The sequence below is a fragment of the Diadema antillarum genome, unplaced genomic scaffold (genome assembly GCF_040938485.1).
Source record: "Diadema antillarum isolate AM-2024a unplaced genomic scaffold, OU_Dant_1.0 seq00000182_RagTag, whole genome shotgun sequence".
NCBI lineage: Eukaryota > Metazoa > Echinodermata > Echinoidea > Diadematoida > Diadematidae > Diadema > Diadema antillarum.
The window spans coordinates 574,222-592,440 of record NW_027271249.1 but is presented as its reverse complement, the minus strand read 5'-3'; the positions used below and the strand labels follow the sequence as shown (position 1 = coordinate 592,440).

Below are 18,219 nucleotides of genomic sequence, written 5' to 3'. Positions count from 1 at the left end.
GCAGGTCACACAGAATACCCGCAAGCAGAACTTAGGGCCTAAGTAGAACGCGTCCAGCAAGTAAGACACATGCAAAACTCGCCCAAATCCTTGTCCGCCCTCAGAAATTGTCCGGTATACTGAAAAATCTCCACACGCACACGCGTAGCTTGCCCGGAAAGGTGTGACAGGGCCTATATACGTGCTAGGTAATGTCATGTGCGAGTTATCTGTGGGGACCTCCGGGTAGTAAACATTGTTCTTCGTTTGTGTGTTTGTTTGTTTATTTTTAGCTTGGGTTGGAACGATGTGCAAGCATGGGTAGCAACAGTAGTGTTCACAGATATACGGGTCAGTTGAGGTTCGTTTACAACCAGCTTCCATGGCGATGAATGGCTATGAAATCTCACTTTGGTACTGTTCTGTGTCTAAAGTAATTTCCATTCGTCTGTCTGTCTGTCTGTTTGTCTGCCTGTCTGTCTGTGCGTCTCGTTGTCCCTGTCACTGCTCATCTGTCAAATTGTTCGTCCATCTGTCCGTCCGAATGTTCAATCATCTGTTTTCCTTTACCGTTTTCATGTACAAACCGACACGATCGAATTTTAATATATAAAACGGGATGATCGGACAAATTCATTTACAACAGATCGCGACAGTGCGAGGTTCAAAGGCTAGGATGCCTATCATGATGTTTGCGGCAAGACCCCAGTGTGCTCTTCTTTTTTGTTATTATCATATTCCCCCTCTTCGATTATTCTTATCATGACCCCCTCCCCTGCAGGATACCAGAGGTATTATGTTTTCGGATTGTCCATCCATCCGTCTGTCTATCAGTCCGTTCGTAAGTCCGATCGCAAGGCCTTATTCACCAAAGATCCCTTAAAAATATAATCCGAATTCTAGGAGTAGTTTTTCTATAGATATTGTTGATTCTTGACCCATGCGTGCATGCAGCACGATTTGTAGATGGGCTGACTGGTTCGGGGATGAAATGTCCAAGGGTCATAAAATAGGTACATCCTAAATGGTCACTAAGCCTTTCCTTAAAAAGCCGCTTGCTATAGAAATGCCTAGCTGTAACATGAGTTGGTAGGAGAGAAGAGAATAAATTCAATTAATTTCAAGAAATGATGGGGCAAAAGGTCAATTAATGTCAAGATCAATGAGTCAACTCAGCTATGGCTGTTTATTAGTTGTCATTTCCAGCCACAATTTCAGCTAGGTAAAAGTACCATGAGAACTGAAGATTATAGGAATGATACTGAAGGAGTGCAAAATATTGCGCGTTTGTTTTGTTTTGTTTTTCTGTCAAGTAGTTACTGGTCAGTCGCTAGAAGTCAACGGTCAAAATCATTGAAATCTGTCTGCGTTTAAAGGGATGGTAGGCCCTATAGTTTTGGTTGAGATGGGGCTTCAGGTTTCCAACTTTTTTTTTTCTTGTGAGATAATGAAAAAACCTCCTATGAAATGTGGAAGAGATGTGAAAGTGAAACGTGTAAGTCTAAGAGAGATTTAAAGTTTATTTGATGAATATTTGTTTTGAAATGGCTGAGATATCCAAGACAGAGGGATCCTTTTAAAAGGTGGGACCCACCTTTGATTAGGATCGCTTTGTCTCACTATTTTGGATATCTGGGCCATTTCAAAACCGATTTTTATCAAACAAACTTATGATTCCTCTTAGCATTGCATGCTTTCTAACATTACATAAGTGGTTTCTCAGTATCTTGCCAAAAGTACAGCCCAATTCTCATCTCAACCAATACTATACCATCCCCTTAAGTTCAGTGATGGTGTGAGAAGTAGAGTATACCCCTAGTTTAAAAGTCGTTGAGTTCACATGTCTGAAAAATGTCTCCAACACAGCAAACCTTGTTTTGTCTTTCACTACTTTGCGGCTCAGTAGTCGTCCCCCGATGGATGTCAGTCCGTTACGTGCCATCACGATGAATTATGCTGTCATAATGAAGTTCTCAATATACACACTGTCAGTGTAATGTGTTGGTATGCGTAATTGCTCCTTTTCAAAGGAGTAGATAATGAAATAGTATTGAGAGATATCAGCAAGAGGGCGTGTAGGAATTCGTAAGTCAATAAAATTCAAAGGTCAGAATTCGTACGGTAGTCGATTGGTCAATATGTAATTTCGGACTTTTCATGAAATACGAATTTGGGAGTTTTGATAAGCCAGTTTAGTTTAAAAGGTAAGGTAAACAGTCACAGCATCACGAGAATTTATAGAGGTTCTCATCATTTAATTTCGCAAGTGCATCCACTACTCTCACAGTTGTACTTTTTCCTCACCATGCTTACTCCAGTATGACTACAAAAAAAAAATGCCAAGTGTAACTTGATACCGTGTTTAATTATCTTGAATTTCAAGATAAATACTAACTTACAAGACGATTTTAACGATCTTAATTTTCAACTAGAAGTCCGTGATGAGCATGGTCAGACCATTTAAATTGGGTGTCACCATGTGAAGGAAATGTTTACGCAAATACTTGACAAAAAAAAAAATTATACAGATTGAAATTCTCAGATTGGATTTTACCCTTACAAAAGGCATTAGCAGAATCAAGACTATGTTATTACCCTGTACCACATTGCAAATCATTGGAAAATTAATCCCGTTATAAATAATGAATTCAAATGATGAATTGGCTCTGGATTGTATAGTGAAAATTCTGCTATTGCAGTCTCCGAGCTATCGAATAGAAAGACCGGAACTGTTTTGGTGTCATACATTCCTCCGTTGTCTTTTACATTTTGTTTTTCTTCTGTGACGCTCTAGTAAGCAGGAAACTAATTGAAAGTACACAACATCGTAACATAATGAATATAATTTTGAATAAGAAAACAAAAGCATTCTAAAGTCTCCCCAAAGTAATTACAACTGTGTCTGTTGGTTTAGGTTAATTTTCCTTTTCGACCTAACAGTAAAATTGGGGTAATGGTTTTGCCACTACAGTCAGAATTTGCCTGATAACTTACTCCTCCCCCTGTTAATGAGCACGAGTGATAAAGAGTTTTTTTACAGAGATGAAGAGGTCAATCATGGTATAGGCCGCATTTATTGGCACAAAGTTTTGTTTGTTCTTCTTTCAAATTTTAGCACCACATAATATCAAAACGGCACGAGAATCGGTAAAACGGAAGAAAATTATTTTCGTTTGTGCAAGCAAGACAGTGAAAACAATACTTTGCAACATGGAGAAATAGTTCAACACGGCAACTATATACCATCGGCTGACAATTTGGCATGATATATGAAACAATATATACTTTTTTCTTTTATCAGCGCGAAGCAAAGTCAATAGAAAAATTTAAAGAGTAAAGGTGTATTTTGTTTCAATCAAAATCCCTTTATCCATTAATTTTTCATCTAAATCGAGAGAACATTAAGGCTACATAAAAATAGTCCCTGTTTTTTTTTTCAATGAAAGGATTTCGTAGAATTTTGATAGATGCATGGTGAGGTATGTTCTATCTGAATATTGCACTCTTGGATTTTGTCCCTGTTCTATTTTCTCAAAAAAGAAGAAGAAAACAGCTCATTTGTTGACCTTTTGTAATGGAAATTTTGTATTTGTTTTGTACTCATTAATTCTCACTTTTGTTGATTCTTTATTTCTGTCTTAAGATATGCGTATTGTTATAAATTTTGGCGATAACGTGTTTATAGTGAATCGATTGTGTTTTGTGCTAACATAGAATAGCTCCAAATAAGTATGTAGAAAAAAAAGCTTTCCTTACTATTCTTTTTATGTGTTGATTTTTATCTTTAATAAAGCCAAAATTGAATAACTGAGATGACATAATTAACGATGTGAAAGATACATATAAATAGGCAGAACATTAGTTGAATGCTGTGTATTTTTCCGAGTTTTAACTATATATGCAAATTGTTTTCTCTATGTCTAACTGTCTCTCTCTCTCTCTCTCTCTCACTCTCTCTCTCTTTCTCTCACTCTCTTTCTTCCCCATGTCTTTTATGTAATATCAGAAGTTAATTTCAGTTTTGATACGGTTCTTTACTCCTGACATCAAGTAACATGTTTTACTGTTATATTCAGACTGTATACAAAAAAAAAAAATGTTCCAACAGCGAAAAGTGGAAGTAATTTATATGTATCAGTTTGCAAATTCAAAGGCGGCACATTTTCAACCTTACCAGAATATATAACTTGGAGATAGCATTTGACGATATGTAGCTAAATGTATATATTTCGTAAACGAAATCTCGTGTGGTTTTCGTATATTGTACTTCACGACAAAATCACGGCGTATTCTTACACAAAAAAGGGTAATGTCTGAATAGCACTTCAATCTGGTGGGTTAATAGAAATATTGTTCACATAAACACAAGGTAAAAGTCATTAGGGCATAAAGCCTGATTTTCCAGGTGTGCCGATAAGAATTCCATTTGAAATGAGAAAACTTAATTAAATAAAAACAACAATAACAAAAAAACCCGACAAACAACAAACATGTCACTACCGATATTGTAAACATTGGTAAATGTGCCGTTAAACGTCTGATGACTTAATTGTGGTAAGAACCCCGAGAATCTCATTTGGTATCGACACCACGTGATCACCGTCGCCCCAGCGTGCTACCGTGATGTTCTTGGTTGAGGCAGTGGGGTTGTCCGAACTGATCGTCCTCTCATCAAAGCGCACACTTCGCTTCACACCTTCTCTGGCGGTATCGGTTGTCCGAGAGCTACGCTGGTCGCCGCCCGTTGGTATTTGTCCATCGATATCCCCAAGTTCTTGGTCTGTCTCCGACGCTGATCCGCGACACCTGTACGCGGCGGACGAATCCTGCGCTTCCGCTGTTGGCAACACCTGTAACAGATCCGGGTAGATCTGGTTGTACGAACCGGCGGCGCGCTGCGGTCTCTCGACGCCGAGAAAGCGCGAGTCGCTACCGCTGTTTTTCGAGGAGGAGGAAGGGCCGGGCGACGTTTTCTTATGGATGGTTTCGTCGCTATGGGAACGGCGTACCCTGAGAGGAAGCACACACGCCTGGGGTTTGGAATCGTTTCGTTGCCGCGTCGCGCTCTTCGCACCCAGACTCACAGACGCGGAAGAGTTTGAAGGGATTCTAGATAATTGCAAAGACGAATGTTCGTCTATATTCTGTGTCCGTGCCACGGACTGACTAGGTTTTATAATTGATTTCTGACCTCTACCCTGAGAACCGCTGCAGCCAGCTGCAGGTGCTTCGATATCAACGTTCACGGAAGAATGCGGCGAGTACGTCTCTACCCTTGAGACTGTTCTCGACGGTTTAAGGCAGCCCATCGCTCGCGATGCTTCCTCAGCCCTAGTCGTGTGCTCTCCCATCGATCGCTCCGCGCTGCTGTCCGCTTCCTCCACGGGGGAGGGCTGAGAGGGCAGGGGTGTCGACGAGTTCCCGTACCGGTACACCGGCTGTTTCCGCTTCGACAGCAGTCTGTCGCGCTGCACCGCCTTCATGTGCTTGGTGTTCATCGGTCGCTTGCGTCTCCTGAGAGCTGAGAAGAACCCTGAGTTTCCGAAGCTGGTCACCTTCTCGCGGTTCTTTTCGCGAGACTTTTCGCGCGCAGCCGAAGACGAAGTCGATGACGGCTGCTTCTTTCGGCCCGACTTGAGGGCGTGGCCTTGACGATCGCTTCCCAGAAGTTTTTCACTGTGTTGAAGAAACAAACAAGACAAGAGATATATGCATATTTGCCGCTAAGTGAATTCAACATATACATTGTCTCTCCCTCCATATTGATGGCATTCATCTCTGTTAAAAGTATTTCTTCTGCTGTCTCAAACATAATAAATCTTATTATTATCATAAAATAAGCACAACATGTAATACGTTCATCATTTTCCCAATAATCTATTACACGGACAGAACCTGATGTCTTTTACACTCAGGTTCCAGGAATGGTAAATTGGTAATAAGTATTGGTATAAATCTTTACAAAATCGTTGTGAATGTAATTCAATTTTGAGGGAACAAACCTAAAAGAGAAACGCAATGGAAAGTCAGAAATACTATCCCACAAAGGCTGACATAGTTCTATACGTACTTGCATCCGTCTGTGGTCCCATTACTGCTACTGTTGCTCCTATTGGGTGCGAGCTCGCTAAAACTCCCTACGTGCATCCGAACAAGGTTTGAGGTCGTCATCGAGCTGCGCCGGTTTCTCTCCGGCTTCAGCAGAATGATGTACGTCTTCGGGAAGAACAGGCAGGCCAGGGTGACGGTGGCGCTGAGGCTGACGGCGAAGCACACGACAATTTCCTTCAACTCGCTGCCGAAGTAGAGGGGAATAAATGCCAGCCACACCACACAGGTTGTGTACATCGTGAAGGCGATGTACTTGGCCTCGTTGAAGTTTTCGGGCAGGTTGCGCGTCTTGAAGGCGTACAGCGTGCAGAGCGCGACGAGCAGGGAGTCGTAGCCCAGAGGTGCCACGAACCCGAAGGTCGTCGTGTTGCATATGAGGCGCACCTGGTTCAGGGCCGGGTAGTCGTAGATGGCGGCCGGTCTCTCCAGGATCAGCATGGCGACAATGATACCGACCTCGATGCTGATGACGCCGAATGTCATGACGACCTGGGCGGTGCCCCCGAGGAAGCGCGGTTTCCTCGTCAGGATTTTCTTTTTGGAGCCAGCCAGGATGCGTGCCATGCGGTTGGTGCGCACCACCAGCGCCGCGTAGCAGATGCAGAAGCTGAGCCCGAGGCCGATGCGGCGGAAGTAGCAGACCTCGGTCGACGGCTTAGCGATGTACGGGAAGGTGACGAGAAAACACATGTAGATGCCGGCGAGCAAGATGTAGCTGTTCTCGCGGCTCGAGGCCTTGACCAGGGCCGTGTCGTTGTGGCGGATGAAGGTGACGGTGACGAAGACAGTTAGGAGGATGCCGAAACAAGAGAAGCAGACAGCTGCAATGGCCTGGCCCTCATACCACTTCATGTACTCCGCCTCGATCTGGTAGCAGTCTGAGCAAGACAGAGATGAGAACATAAAAAACTAAAGATTTTATTTGCAGGAAACCACCTCTTCACTTTAGAAGCTTGGAAATCGACCCACTTTTCGCAATATTACTCTTTTTTTCTTTTTTTTTGTCTTCAAACAAAGGTGTTTCTGAAGATCTGGAGTTCAACTCATATTCGTTTATCTATTCATTTGAGACTCAGATATTAGCTCGAAGATAAGTGCTTGACGGGGAAACAAAAAGAAATTTGCATGTCATTTTGGAAATAACGAGCTGTGGCGCACGATCCTGTTAGCGATGGTAAACACGGTAAAGATAAGGATTTCAGTGATCGGAATGATGATGACAACGAGATGTGTATAATTGAAAATGCGTCTATCAAAAAGTTTTTTTTTTTTTTGTCAATACAACAAAGCGGAAGGCAGATTCGTGCTTCCCTAAAATTATACTAATGAATAATATTAATATAGGTTTTCCCGGCCAATTTCGCACTTTTGTCAGTCCATTTGATAAAAGGTTCATTCAATTTAGTGAAAATCGTCGTCACTGCACATTCTGTCATTCGAAATTGCAAGTTGGTCGTTCAATTTAGCATTTCGATCAATGAAATTTGCACATGTGCCTTTCGAATTCGTAAAACGAGCATTCAAATTGGCACGTGCTCTTCAGTCATTCAAATTCGCCAACACTGGCCGAAAGGGATATTTCAGTCATTTAATTTCGCGTATGGGCAGTCAAATTCCTAACATGTTCATTCAAATTAACGTCATGTTATTTCTCTTTTGAAAAGGTGATAACATTTAAACGCGTATTTCTATGTGACTTTTTGTTTCATCCACGCACTGTTAAGCAGTAAAAGTATCATATTTTTTACCATATATAACTCGAGTTTGTTGTCCTGTAACGCCCCTTTTCTTTCATACATGTCATTTTAGGCCTACATGTACCAATACTACAGATTAACTTCATCTTCTTACAGTCATGACAGCACAAGTTAGATACAGACGTATTTCTCAAGAAGACAGAAAAAGAATTATAGGAACATTTGATGATCATAACCTTGACTTCCTAGAACTGGCCGACACACTCGGAATAAAGCACTCAACGGCCAGATAAGTTGTGGCCACATGATGCACTATATCTTCGGACTGGAAGAATCACTAAGCACATTGAAGAAAAAAAAACAGTTGCCAAAATCTCTAAAATAAGTACGAAAATATGAAATGTAATGACGCTTGCAAAACAATAACTGCGTTGACAAAAAAGAAAGAAAGAAAGAACCAAAGCATAAACATGCGTGCTAAATTGACTGCAAAAGATGTTAAATTGGATGCCCAAAAATGAATTTGAATGAACGAGTGCGGCATGTCCGTGATCACGTGACCATATCATTCTAAATTGAATGAACGAATAACGAAATGGTGCTTGTTTTACGAATTTCAATTGAAAAAGTGTTAATTAGAATGAGGCTAAAGGTAATTTGAATGCTCCAAAATGAATTTGAATGAAGAAATCATAAAACTGAACTACCGAACATGTCATCTACGCTAAATTTCGCTAAATTGAATGCAGCAATTAGGAAATGGACTGACAAAAGTGCGAAATTGGCCGGGAAAACCTATAGTAATAATAATAATAATAATAATAATAATAATAATAATAATAATAATAATAATAATAATAATAATGATAATATAGTAACAATAATAACACTGATAATTAACAGTGCTTATATAATTAGGATCTGGCCAACGTAATTTGGAAAGGGGCAGGCAGTGATAACCGGTCCGATCATCAGCGCACAGTGACTCGCAGTGGTTAGGTTCATACGTTCTTGGGAACGATGGATTTCGTCATTTACAGGTACGTGTTTTTTTTTTCTTTTTTTTAAAGGTATGATGTCATTCCATCTGGTATTATCGTAAGCTCTACGTGAATGTACGTCTCAGCCGTTAAACCAATGCGCACGTGTGGTGCAAAACGAAATAACTGGTGGAAATCAGGCCAAGCGTTTCACCTTCAACCAGGCTCGAGCGAGGGGCGACCTTCAATTCAATAAATGGATCAAGGATATTTTCGGTAGAGTATACCCACACCAGAAGAAGGATTATAAGGACAATACTTATTGTGATACCAGACGCAGATTGAGAGGGGGGGGGGCATCAAAAACATCTGGAGATATCACTAGTGAATAATGAAGTTGAGAAATGCTGATTGACAGGCACGATTTACTATCCGTGTAGGTGTGTATACGGTGATACATCATCAACCCCGTAATGGGACCTTTAATGCAGGTACATATGGCGTGATATTCATAAAGGACTTACAACTTAATTTTCAAGTTCATATACATACATACACACGGTCACACATACTGTTATATATATATATATATATATATATATATATATATATATGCATGTTTATGTGTGTGCAAGAGAAACCCTGCATCACAGTGGAGGTCGGAGATGTAATTTTTAGAATTTAAATTTCAGCATAAAACTTATTGAAATTGGACGCTCTTACGCATCAAAAGCAACTATAGAATGTCCAGCGTGGAGGAACATAGGGCCTACGGAGAGGATATCACCTGGTATTCAAATAAATAACAATCATGGGTGTTGGCGTGCAGAATAGGCCTACAAGTGAAATCAAAACTCCATTTCAACACACTGTGAAGGGATTAGTAGCTAAGCCGCAATTTGGGATAGTCGTCAACAACACTGTATTAATATTAATGGTTAATGTTATACTATCGAAGCTACTGCCCACATTTTTCATATTTCTCTAGGATTTTCATTCACAATTTCACGTACCCGATAGGTGAAAGATCAATTTGAGAAATATAGAAGGTGTACAGAAATACTTCTTGTACTTTCTTACCTATACTTTATAGATAAGGGAACAAAGACTAAAGCTGTCAGGCTCACTGGAAAATCATTCCATTTAGTAGCTGTTTTTTAATGCAAGATCACAATACAGGCACGAGAAAGCGACCATTGCCTCCCCACCCCGCCCCCCCCCCCCCCCCCCCGCTCTCCTGCATACACACCTACGCACAAATCATGTTCTTCTTTCTCTGTCCACTCAGGACGGGTGAAAAAATAAGAAGAAATAAAATACGAACCAAACTTTGCTACTAATGGCTGTTAATAGAGAGGTTGTGCTGTCTTTATCGCTGCCTGACCACAGAATTTCTGCACCGTTCGGTTTTCACCGTGAAGTAACTTTGCATCGTTTTTTGTACCTTGCTCCTCACTTATATACATTTCATCATTATCATCATCCTGTTGTCATGGTAACGCGGCAGAAAAAAAAAACAACAGTCAGAAGCGAGTTGGGTGTGACAGCAATGTCGACATGTTGCGGGTGGCGGCGTCTTTGGCTTGATGACCACGCAGCCTTGAGAAGCCCCCGGGAGAGAATCTCTGATCAATGCGATAGGTGGCCCGCCGGACGCTAAACTATCTTGGCATTTGCCGGTCGGCTTCCTCTCAACTGAACTCGGTATATGGCCAGACATAAGAAATACGGCTGCAGGCGACCTCACATTTACTCTGTTTATCACCCCATCCATTTGAACATCATACAGTGTACCGACCCATAGCCTCTCCCGTAGCAAGGATTTCACGCTACATAATTCTTCGCGTACTAATCTCCCACCCCTTTCCCCTTGCAACCGGTTTCACGGCTATCTCTAACTACTTTCACTTTGCACTTTAGTCTCGAAGCAAGTATGCTAAAAAAGAAAAAAAGCCCAAGCCGCAGACTACAGGCAGCAAAGAAACAAAAAACAAACAAAAGGCAAATTAAGGTAAAGGTAGTTGGCATGGTAAAAGTCGCTGAGAATGAATAGCGCCCGCAGTGTTCGATGTGAGAGACCGAAGGCCATTGATCCTGCCGATAGCCATAATACAAGCCCATCAAGCTTCGAGATGTTACAAATGAGCACGTCTGGTTCGAAAGGTCGTAACCACCCTTTGTGAGCCACCCGCGGAGTTAAATCTAGAGAAAAACGTGTTCCGCCCCCTTCTCTCTTTGCTTTGTTGTTGTTGTGGGGTTTTTGTTTTCAGGGGTAATGGGGTCAGAATTTGCAGTTGTTCAAGCTATGATTAGTAAGGCCCTTGGTATAACAGCAAATATTTGGGAAAAATCGAATTTCGCACTGTTTTCTCATATGTCAAAGTATGTTACGATCTACCTTAGATAACTCCAAGTGTAGAAAACATACTTCTGATTACATCAAATGTATAACTTCTTAGAGTGCGCATTGATGCCATAATTAGAACAACAGAGCCAAGATATTGTCACAAAATATGAAGCGAATACTATTAAGATAGTGGGATTTGCGAAGGGTGTCGATGCAGTATGTTATAGCTTGATGATGGTAATATCGTCAGCAGTTTTCTTTTTCTACCCCATTTTAATTCATTCAGAGCTCCACTATAGCATTTCAGAAAGTCATATCCATTGTGACATTATGAAGGGATACTTGCTTTCAGTTTTATCAATATAGTTATGTGCTGGATGAGAAGTAGAGGCAATATTGCTCGAAGTGTTGGCGAACGTAATTACGGTAGAGTAGGTGTAACAGAATAAGTGTATTAGATACATTGCAAATTAATGACACTAACATAATGCGTCACGAAAAGTTTATTACTATATAGTCAAACTTTAGCAGTGCGTTAATTGTCAGAGATATGAATAATGAATATCAATACGATGGTACTCTTTAACATGAATAAATGAGTGGAAACACATACGACAGTCATCAGAGGCGGAGGCTGGGATTAAAAAGCAGGTAGAAAAAAAAAATGCTGTGAACTAGTCTTACCGTCCAATTCCTCCGTTGGCCACCATCCCTGATGGCACGCGACACACGTATACTCGTTCAGCATGTATTCGTTTTCTTGGCAGGGTACACAAGCCCAGCAGCACTCAACGTTGTCACGTATATCCTGCGGTGTAGAAAAAAAAAACGCATAGCCGAGAGTGAAAATTGATGTCATTTTTTATTCAAATCACTACTCTATGGGCTCTTTATACAGGTAGTGATGGAATACCAATAGGAAACAAGGGCATTATGATAATGGGCGTCTTCACACACACATTGCATTCCATTAAGATCCCAGTATACAGACACTGTGTGAGTGTGCAAAATGTAGAGTGTAATACCACCAGAGTATATATAGCGGGAACACGTGAATAAAGTATGTGCATATCTTCTTTATTGGTTTGAAAGAGAGATTGTAACTCCTATAGACTTAGAGGTTTCTTCAACGAAACCGTGTTATGAACGTGCGGATGAGAACTCTTGGAGTTGGTAGAATGATAGCGGGTTTGTTTGTACTATGAGATCAATTAGGACAGTAATTGTAATTACAGTTCGACCTCGATTATCCGGCCTCCTTTTATCTGGAAATCTCTGTTATCCGGACGCGTTCACGCAATGAAGGACTTTTTTTTCATCCAAAAATTGAGAAAAAAACAGTGACTTTAACATCTTTTCATGGATCTACTTCACTAATTTCATAAGATGTGCATGATAGGTTTCTCAATATCTAATGAGGTAAAACATGTATGATTTTCACAAAAAGGTATACTTTATTTTTGTGAAGAAGGGAATACAATTTTGCGCAGGCTAGCATAGATTACACCACCGTTGCGGGGTACGCTACCTGCCTAGCTGCCAGTGCACTGGGACGGCAGCTTGGACGGCAGCTATATACATTAACCTTGTGTCTACCATATCCGGCCAATTCGCTTATCCGGATGAGCGCCGGTCCCGACATGGCGGGATAATCGAGGTCGAACTGTATAAAGGCCACAGTACGGTGGTAATATTGATGATATGTGAACTCTGATGGTGATCAGTCTTGTATACAAATAGCAAAATAGCAACATTGATAATGGTATGTTTCTAGCGCTGAGTGGTGTTATGACCGAATACAGATTCATTCAGTGAGGAAGGGGGAGGGGGGCATGAGCATTAATGATAAACGATACTGCTGCTATAAAGTCACAACATTCCGTTCTCAGATATGCACAGGCAACCTGCCTACTCCGGCTATTTCTGTGAAGGATAGCCCGTTGCTACTGATCCCCTCGTCTTCAATAGTGGATATTCTAAATACAGGCGTTTGCGTTAATTAACTTCATCAATAAAGGTACTAGTTGTGAGTGGTTCTTGCTCGATCCATCACACAAGCTTCATCAAACGGAGCCCGAAGTATTCTTCTCGAGAAGTTGGAGGTTGAAAAAAACCTGCCCTAGCTGACCTATACGCTAATTATACGACAAACTTTATCACTGACCGATAGGTTATCGCAGTGTTGTTGTTTTTTTTTTTTAATGGAAGACGTGACGTCTATCAGGGTGTTTAGATTTAAAATTGACTTCTGTTATCTTTTTTAACTAAATTTTGCGCAGTTATGATAGGGATTGTTAGTTTGTGTGCATAATATGAACAATTGTGTGTGTGTGTGTGTCTTTCTATCTGTCTGTCTGTCTGTGTGTGTGTATTGTGTGTATATATTGCCTGTCCACGTGGTGATAAAGGGCGTACCATACAAGACATCAATACCAGTGTCAAACATGTACATAGGCCCACGAGATTGACATTATATCCCGGGGCTTAATGATTATGTCGGTCTCGGGGACCAGTTTTTTCTTTTGTCTTTTTTTGCTTAGTATGGGACTCGCGAGCACTGTTTACCTAGCGTTGGACTCGTGGGCCTTATTTGCCTGGTGACAAGCTCATGGGATGTATGACTCGTGGGGGTCGAACTCCTGACGTGCACCTTGAAATACTTGGTATGCGTTATGCATGCTTATCATAACAACGCATAGCAGATGTTTCAATGTTTATAAGACTAAGATAGACCAAAAAGGTTGAATGTTGCTAGTTTCTCGTCGTCTGTCACAAAATGTAGAATAGGTTATCGAGGTAATTTGAAATTGAAATGAAATAAAATGGGGAAAAAATGAAATGATAGTAATTGGTTCAACCCCACCATGTTTCGGTTTCCCTAAAGTTGATGTGCTTTTATACGAAATCATTTTTTCTCATTATGCCGTTGTTCCAAGAATTAACCCATTAGTAAATGTACCGCTCGAAACCGCCAGTCTACTTTTTTTTTAATAGTTTATGCTTCACTATTCTTATTATTTTCACATAGAATATATTATTACGTACTTTGAAAGAGGTCGTGGGTCAACAAAAATATGTCAGAATTATTTCAGTGACACACAACTGTCTTGGTAAAGTCTTAATAGGCTTTTAAATAAACATAACTTGTGATAGAAAAAAAAACACGCAGTGATCTATTTTGTTTAATTCAGAAAGTTGTCAAAATGAGAGTAATATTGTTGTACCTTCCAAGGAACAATAGGCCATTATGTACGGAATCTTCAGTTGCCAAGGGGTTAACATGAAATATAAACGTATGATATATATATACATATATATCAAAATACAATTATTTCATAATACTATACTGCCCAACAAAAATTGAAATTGAATGACTTTTCATTTTTTAGAATTAAGCTTAAATCTTCTCTGCACTTTATTCTGTACTCTTTTAATCCGTTGCAATTTCTTATTCTCAGTCTATCTCTCTCTCTCTCTCCCTCTCTCTCACTTCCTCTCTCTTTCTCTCTCTAAGTATATATATATATATATATATATATATATATATATATATATATCATCTCTCTAGGTATATATATATATATATATATATATATATATATATATAATCGTATATGTTCATATACAGTTGTCAGAGAAGAGAGTTAGAGCGATGCTCTAAAGGTGAGCAATCTGCAGCAAAAGCGTGGCTGCATTACCGCTGTCTTCCATCCATTCATGGTCACGTCCCGTAGCGTAATCTCAATGTAGCCTTGATTGAGAAGGCGATTGAGTGGATAATCAGGTATCGCCGTATCGTGATTTATGACGTCATTGAGCCCTGTAGTCCGTTTACGGATTCAGCTTCGACGCAATAATGATAATATATGATACGTATAGCAACGTGCATGATTGCATAGTTCAATAGACTATTGAACGAGAAATTGGCCAAAAGCACGAGTGCTGGTATTGCTGAAATAGTGACGTAAGCTGTCTTGCAGCCAATGACAGCAGTGGATATAAAGCGACAATGCTCCTCCTCTCCTTTTAGTGATTTTCGAATTTCTTATCTATCCAGGAGTATCAAACTATGGTATTTAATCAAGGGTAACATGCCATATAATACTCATGTAGAAATCGAGAGAAAAAAACAGACTTTCTTAAAGTTTATTTCACATAGTAGCACAGCACTCCCTTGCATCTTTTTGTTATATCATAACATACTGAATAATAATAATGATAATAATAATAATAATAATAATAACAATAATAATAACAATAATAATGGTAATTATAGTAATAATAATAATAATAATTATTATTATTATTATTATTATTATTATTATTATTATTGATATTATTATTATTATTATTATTATTATTATAATCATAATCATATACTAATAACAATAATAATAGAATAGATAAATAACAATAATACAAATAATGATAAAAATAACTATAGTTATAAAAACTACCTTTTGTGAGAGGCAAAGACATTTTAGCTACATTCCTAAAGAAGCCATCAGCCCAGTAGAGCCAAGCTTATGATGACGGTTTCCTGCTTCCTTGTTGGATCAAATGTTTTGCCTTTTCTGTATTTGTATGCGACCATTAATGTTTCACAGTGATGTTGTTATGCATGTAGTATAAACTGCACTTTTGTATTGCTCCTTTGTCATTTGGTTATGTTTTGCTTAAATTCATTTTAATTTGATTTGAGAAGCAGAATAAATACAAACGAACGAACATACGGGCCGCACTATCCGAATAGCCCAGGCAATACCATTATAAAAAATGTTCCTTCACTACATGGCGGATTCTGAAAAAAAAAAATATATCAGTCACAGAGGAGAGTTTGGGGAGGCCTTGTAACGGGTTAAGGTTCCAACACTGTCCAATTGAATAAATCTTTTGTTGATCTTCACGTCAACTTTGTTTATTTCATTAATGTTTATATATTCAAGTTTTTTGACGCAAAGTATTGGAAGTTTGCTCGGGGACCGATCATTCTAAGTTCACTGGGACAATCTAGCCCCCTTTCCGTGACTCCTTAAGAACTCGGACGGGGTGATGATCTTTGACGTTAGTTCACTTCTTATTAACTTTTCATCCGCGGTATTTAAACTCAGCGTTTATTGCGTGTCGCCGAGCAGGATTTATTGCTTTTAATTTGGGAGGTAAAAGTATTAAACATCCGACGAGCTCAAAATGCCTGGAAAATGTGTTTAAGTTCATTGATTGTTAAAGTTGGTACCGCGCTACGCGATTAAAATTTTGATTCAATTATGTTCCCGAGGCGCCACACTTAATTCCCTTCTTTTTGATCCTCTTTCTATGGGTAATTTGCATGTTAATGCCCCCTCTCCGCCTAGAAGACCTTGAAGCATTGAGTAATCTTTCTGTAGACGTTTTGCTTTGCAGACCTCTTTTTTCATATACTTTGGATAAGAAAAAGAAAGAATAAGAATAAGAAAAAGAAGATTATTGCAGCAAAAATATTATGTTGTGTTTCTCTAGTACATGATTTACAATAACCTTTCTCTTCTGTTTTTGTGAAGACGATTGACATCAGTTTATACCTGCTAAAGATTCGATTTCTGACATATTAATGTTATAATATTCAATTCTATATACTATTGCTGGACTATTGCAATTTAACAATGTGTCTACTATGGACAGTAACAGATGTATACATGCTTTGAAATCAACCTGTAATATCAATATAGTCGCCTTGAGGTTTGATCTGTGTATTTAACATTCTTCAGGCAGAGACGCAATCCTCTGTCCTGTTTTTCGCGTCCTTTTCTACTTTATTTTCTTCCCTTACTTTGTTTTCACAGCCGTGCTTTGTTGGAGAGGGAGGGAAAAAAGATATGAAATATCTTACAGTCTCTCATGACATTGCATCGTCTTTTTTTTTTTTTGTCTTCTTTTTTTTTTTATTGAAACGAAGAGGAAATATAAAGAACAAATACCCAGAAGAGCAGACAGGACTAAACAAGAAGAATTCAGGATTTGTCCCGCAAAACACTCCTCCCAAAGATATTCCGCCGCGTGATCCGACACCGCCAGGCATGGACATTTCTTCCGACTCAGACATCATCGGAGCTCGCCAGCTGCTTCTGGGCGGTAACGAAACGCTGAGCCGCCGAAGTCTATTGCGCAGAGACACCAGTCAGAGTGGTGTGGCGAATAGAGGTATTATTTTGATGCAGCAAAAAAGCGATTTTCTTCTAAGATTCCGAGCTATTTTGGGGAGTGATATTTTCGGGGAGAAATTGCTTGAAACTCTTCTATGGAGTTAGATTCGTGTTATGTGTTGTTGCGTGACTGAGTCGAACGTCTTTTCGATGTATAGTATCTGCCACCTATACTCCTTTCATTTTATCAACTTTATCCTTATCCTTATCCTTTTAACCCGTTGAGGTCGAGCTGATTTTGCTATAACACACATTTCCAACAGACATACTCGGGTACACTTTGGACTATTCTTTAACGGGTTGACTTCAATGTAACTAGTTATACGTCTTGTTTACTCATTCTTCCATTATAGAGTCATCGAAGCACAAGAAGACATTCATGCTTTGTCGTGATTTATGCCACTGCTTATCGCGTTGTCATATTACTTGATACATTTTGATTTGCTTTGATCGTTCCAACGGAAAGCTGAGTCGACGTTGCCGATAATGATCGCAGAAACTTTTCCAGTGCTGGTGGGGATCACAAATTAATGTCAGGTGATCGCTGAAGGAGGCAATTCTTTCCCAGTGGATTAACCTGTTTCATACAAGAGATTGAGAAACTCCGTTAGACTTTCTACAGGAAACAACAGGTAACCGTAGTGGGGTCATCCCACGAGCTCGATATCCACGAGTCATATAGCCCAAGAGTAAGACACTGGGCACATAGGGCCCACGAGCTCAACACTAGGCTAAGCACCATGATAAGCACCGTGATATGATAATAATGTCCAGCTCGTGGACCGTTTTTTTTTTTTGCCTACACTGCAAAAAGTCCGGTGTTAAATAGTGAACACCGAGCTGGTGTTAAATTTTCGGTGCTCATTTATGGTGTTAAATTAACACCTCCTGGTGTCATTTCCAAATTTTAAACTGTTTTTTGA

General features: G+C 39.7%; 1 protein-coding gene across 1 annotated transcript in view; it reads right to left on the bottom strand.

The window, feature by feature from the left end:
- Positions 1–4,508: 4,508 nt before the first annotated feature.
- Positions 4,509–18,219, bottom strand: part of LOC139728497 (metabotropic glutamate receptor 1-like) — a 180,617-nt gene continuing 166,906 nt past the window's right edge. The window contains exons 6-8 of the mRNA XM_071639436.1: positions 11,799–11,922; positions 6,050–6,968; positions 4,509–5,655 (exon numbers count right to left, since the gene is read on the bottom strand). Of these exons, the coding sequence (XP_071495537.1) occupies positions 4,509–5,655; positions 6,050–6,968; positions 11,799–11,922 (2,190 nt within the window). The remainder of the gene's footprint in view (positions 5,656–6,049; positions 6,969–11,798; positions 11,923–18,219) is intronic.